The sequence below is a fragment of the Carlito syrichta genome, unplaced genomic scaffold, assembly GCF_000164805.1.
Source record: "Carlito syrichta isolate Samal-C Ts95f unplaced genomic scaffold, Tarsius_syrichta-2.0.1 Scaffold130552, whole genome shotgun sequence".
Taxonomy (NCBI): domain Eukaryota; kingdom Metazoa; phylum Chordata; class Mammalia; order Primates; family Tarsiidae; genus Carlito; species Carlito syrichta.
The window spans coordinates 15,233-19,917 of record NW_007074648.1 but is presented as its reverse complement, the minus strand read 5'-3'; the positions used below and the strand labels follow the sequence as shown (position 1 = coordinate 19,917).

At 53.9% G+C, this 4,685-nt stretch overlaps 1 protein-coding gene across 1 annotated transcript in view; it reads left to right on the top strand.

Annotated features, from left to right (window-relative positions):
* TJP3 (tight junction protein 3) overlaps positions 1-4,685 on the top strand; it is a 19,655-nt gene that overhangs the window by 4,599 nt on the left and 10,371 nt on the right. Inside the window, 3 exon segments of the mRNA XM_021708072.1 lie at positions 303-406; positions 2,045-2,204; positions 3,255-3,363. Of these exon segments, the coding sequence (XP_021563747.1) occupies positions 303-406; positions 2,045-2,204; positions 3,255-3,363 (373 nt within the window).

Genomic DNA, 4,685 nt, shown 5'->3' with positions numbered 1-4,685 from the left:
AAAAAAAAAAAAAAAGAGTCACATCTGAAAACTCTTAAAGGTGACGATGTCCTCAGCAGTGTCACGCCCTCAGCCTGTGCACTACGACCTCACTAATGGCACCAGGACCTTGTCCCCTGCCCGCCGAAGATGTTACTAACACTGTCAGGCCTCAAGCCCGCAGGGGACATCTCTGTTCTCACTGTGATGTCATCACTGTCTTGGGAAGGGAGGGCCTGGACCTGGACTCCGTGGTTACAGCGGGAGGACGTTCCCAGGCGCCCATCTCCGGTCCTGTCTCAGTTTCCCTCCTCCCCCTACAGAGTTCGGTGTCAAACTGGGCAGTCAGATCTTCATCAAACACATCTCGGACTCAGGCCTGGCTGCCCGGAGCCGCGGGTTGCAGGAGGGAGACCTCGTCCTGCAGGTAAACCCGGGCTTCCTGTCCCAGGATGGGGAAACCGAGGCTGGGAGGCAGGGGCAGTGCCAACGAGTCACACAGTGAAGTTGGCAGAGCCAGGCCCCAGACCATTGACCTTCTGTGTGGTTGATAGAGAAATAGTTAGGCTTAAAGTTCCCTTTTCCCCAACCACTGCTGATCTATTGCCAAATGTCGGTTTCTAGTACCCTCCTGGGGTAATCTGTATCAAGTATCTCCCAGCTTCATTGTGCATTAGAATCATGTGACCAGCTGGGTCCTAGACCCACCTCAGGTGGTTGGATGAAACTGCCTTGACTCCAGGGTTGGTTTCTTTCTAGATTCTTTCCTGAAAGTCTGTTTCTAGCAATTCCTAGTGTTTAATTTCCAAACTACTTGGAGTTGATTGTTTCTAGTATTCCACCAAGTTATCTGTTTCTAGTGACCCTGAGAAATTGTCCGATTCTGGTGTCTTGGAGCAGACACTAGAAACAGATAACTTGGTGGGAAACTAGAAAAACTCACAATCCCAGGGGTTACTGAAAATAGCCGGGCTCGGTGGCTCAGCCTGTCATCCCGCGCCTTTGGGAGGCTGAGGTGAGTGGATTGCCTGAGCCCACGAGTTCGAGACCCGCCTGGGCAACTTGGCGAGACCTCATCTCTACAATAAATCAAAAATTAGCCAGGCGGGGTATCGCACGCCTGTAGTTACAGCTACTTGGAAGGCTGAGATGGAAGGATCGCCGGAGCCCAGCAGGTCGAGGCTGCGGTGGCCGGGAGCGGCCACTGCACTCCAGTCTGAGCGACAGAGTGAGACTCTGACTCAAAAAAACAAAAAAAAACCCAAGAAAACAGACACACCCGAGGCAAAAAATGTTATGAATTGATTCCTGGTACTAGTGGAGAGGACGCTAAGTTCTTTCTAGGAATTTTATGTTTATAACCACATGGTGGGTCATGCCTGTCATCCCAGCACTTTGGGAGGCCGAGGCGAGAGGACTGCCTGAGCCTAGGGGTTCGAGACCAGCCTGGACAACTTGGCAAGACCTCACCTCCACAATAAATCAAAAAATTAGCCGGGCGTGGTGGTGCACGCCTGTGGTTCCAGCTACTTGGAAGACTAAGGTGGAAGGATCACCGGAGCCCAGCAGGTTGAGGCTGCGGTAGCCAGGAGCGGCCACTGCACTCCAGTCTGGGTGACAGAGCGAGACTCTGACTCAAAAAAATAAAAATATAAAATGAATTGTATGTTTCTAGTTCACCGCCAGATGTCTGTTTCAGGTATCCCCCAGAGACCATGTGTTTCTGTGTGTTTCAGGTAGAATTGTTTATAACATCACCCCAGATCTATGCCTCGTGTCCCCAGAGAAATGTCCACTTCGCAGGAGAAAGGAGGGACAACCCACTTCTAATTTTTCCACCCCTCCTAGGAAACTGCTTCTAGAATTCAGTGGGCATCGGTCCTTGGCGTGGCCCCCACTCACAGCAGGAACGCAATTCTCACATTTTCCCCCAGGGAGTGTCTATTTTCAGTAGCCCCTAGGGATTGTGTGTTTCTAGTCCCCCACCCTCCACCATGCTGGCTGTTTCTAGTGTGCCCCATCTCTCCTTAACCGGCTTCCTCTCTTCCTTCCTGGTCCCTTTCAGATCAACGGGGTGTCCAGTGAGAACCTGTCACTGAGTGACACCCGGCGACTGATTGAGAAGTCGGAGGGCAGGCTGACGCTGCTGGTGCTGCGTGATCACAGACAGTTCCTGGTGAACATCCCGCCGGCCGTCAGTGACAGCGACAGCTCCCTCCTGGAGGGTGAGGGCCCGGGAGGCAGCTCAGGATGGGGCCCTGTGGAGGGCGGGAAGGTGGAGCCCTCCAGGCTGGGCTGGCTGGAGTCAGTGAACCTGGTCCTTAGAGGCTCAGAGAGGGACAGGCACTTGCCTGCGGCCACACAGCAAGTCGGGGCTAGAGCCTCTCAAAATTGAACCCTCAGCTGGGCACGGTGGCTTAGCCTGTTATCCTAGCACTTTGGGAGGCTGAGGCGAGTGGATTGTCTGAGGCCACGGGTTCAAGATCAGCCTGGGGAACTTGGTGAGACCTCGTCTCGAAAATAAATTTTAAAAATTAGCCGGGTGTGGTAGCGTGTGCCTGTAGTTCTGGCTACTTGGAGAACTGAGGCAGAAAGACCGCTAGAGCCCAGCAGGTAGACACTGTGGCTGTGAGCGTGCCAGGCACTTCAGCCTGGGCGACAGAGTGAGACTCCAACTCAAAAAAAAACCCCCAAAACCAAAAATACTGAACCTTCATCTTATTTTATTAAATAGAGACGAGTTCTCACTATGTTGCCTAGGTTGGTCTTGAACTCCTGGGCTCAAGCGAACCCCTCCCCCACCTCGGCCTCCCAAAGTGCTGGTATAACAGGCGTGAGCCACCGCACCCAGCTGTAATTTGTTGAATTTTATTATTATTTTATTTTTTGTACAGATGAGATCTCTCTACGTTGCCCAGGCTGGTCTTGAACTCCTGGGCTCAAGTGATCCTCCTGCCTCGGCCTTCCAAAGTGCTGGAGTTACGGGCATGAGCTACCGCACCCGGCCATTTTTTAATCTTTTGCAAAGGGGGCTTACTTTGTTGCCCAAGCTGGTCTTGACTTCCTAGCCTCAAGCGATCCTCCCGCCTTGGCCTCCCAAAGTGCTGGGATGACAGGTGTGAGCTGCCATGCCCAGCCCGAAGCGGAATCTTCTAACTAAACTCCTGACCGTGGTCTAGGGCCCTCTCTCTAGAGGGTCCTCGATGGTGCCCTCTGTGGAATGGGTCTGATCGGAAAGGCTTGACCATGGCTGATGAGAGGCCCTCTCCCCGCAGACATCTCGGACCTCAACTCAGAGCTGTCCCAGGCGCCACCGTCACACATCCCGCCGCCTCCCCGGCATGGGCGGCAGAGCCCGGAGGCCAGCCAATCCGACTCCCCTGGGTACGTGCCCTGTCGGCCACAGCAGTCAGGCGGCAGCGGGAGGGGGCATGGGTACGTCTTTCTCGACAGGGTAGCCTTGACGGTTCGGTCCTGTATTTCCGGCACGTTCCTCAGAACCCCTCCAGCCTCCACCCATCACCCATTCCAAAGCCACATCCACATTTCGAGGTGCTGGTGACAGCAGCCCCTCACTTCTCGGTGCCAAGCTCTGTGTCAGTCCCCTCGGGCTGTTATCACAATACGTGCCGGGTTGGGGACTGGATTTGAGACACGTGTCTCACGTCTCGAGGCTGGAAGTCCAAGGTGAAGGTGCCGAGAGAGTCGGTCTTGGGTGAGGACTCTTTCCTAGTCTGCAGACAGCCACCTTCTCGCTGTGTTCTCACATGGTGGAGAGAGAGACAGAGACAGAGAGCGAGAGAAAGGAAGGGAGGGAGGGAGACAGAGTACGACTTCTGGCCTCTCTTCCTCTTATTTTTTATTTTGAGTCGGGGTCTTGCTCTGTTGCCCAGACCGAAGTGCAGTGTCACAATCACATCTCACCACGGCCTCAGCTTCCTGGGCTCAAATGATCCACCTACCTCGGCCTCCCAAAGTGCTAGGATGACAGGCATGAGCTCCTAGGCCTGGCCTCTTCCTCTTATCATAAGGACACTAATGCCTTGGGGTTGCCCCCCTCAGGACATCACCTAAACCAGCAGTTCCCAACCTTTTTTGGCGTCAGGGACCAGTTTAATGCAGTGAGATCTCCCTGCTAATGTTAATCTGTCTGCAGCCGTTTCCCATCACTAGCATCACCGCCTGAGCCCTACCTCAGATCATCAGGCATTCGGTTTTCATAAGGAGTGCACCACCTAGATCTCCGCATGAGCAGTTCACACTAGGGTTCACGCTCCTCTGAAAATCGAATACTGCCACTGATCTGACAGAGGCATAGCTCAGGCGGTAATGTGAGCGATGGGAGAAGCAGTGAACACAGATGAAGCTTTGCACGCTTATCTGCTGCTCACCTTCTGCCATGGAGCCGGTTCCTAACAGGCCACGGACCAGCTGGCAACCCCTGATCTAAACCAAAAGCCCCACTTCCTAACGCCCTCGCATATGAATTTGTTGGTGGGGGGAGGGGACACAGGCCTGCCGTCCGAGTAAGCACTCTAACTTTTTCATAATATTAAAATAATAGTAAGCCGGGCTCGGTGGCTCAGCCTGTAATCCCGCGCCTTTGGGAGGCTGAGGTAAGTGGATGGCCTGAGCCCACGGGTTCAAGACCCGCCTGGGCGGCGAGACCTCATCTCTACAATCAATCAAAAAATCAGCCGGGCGTG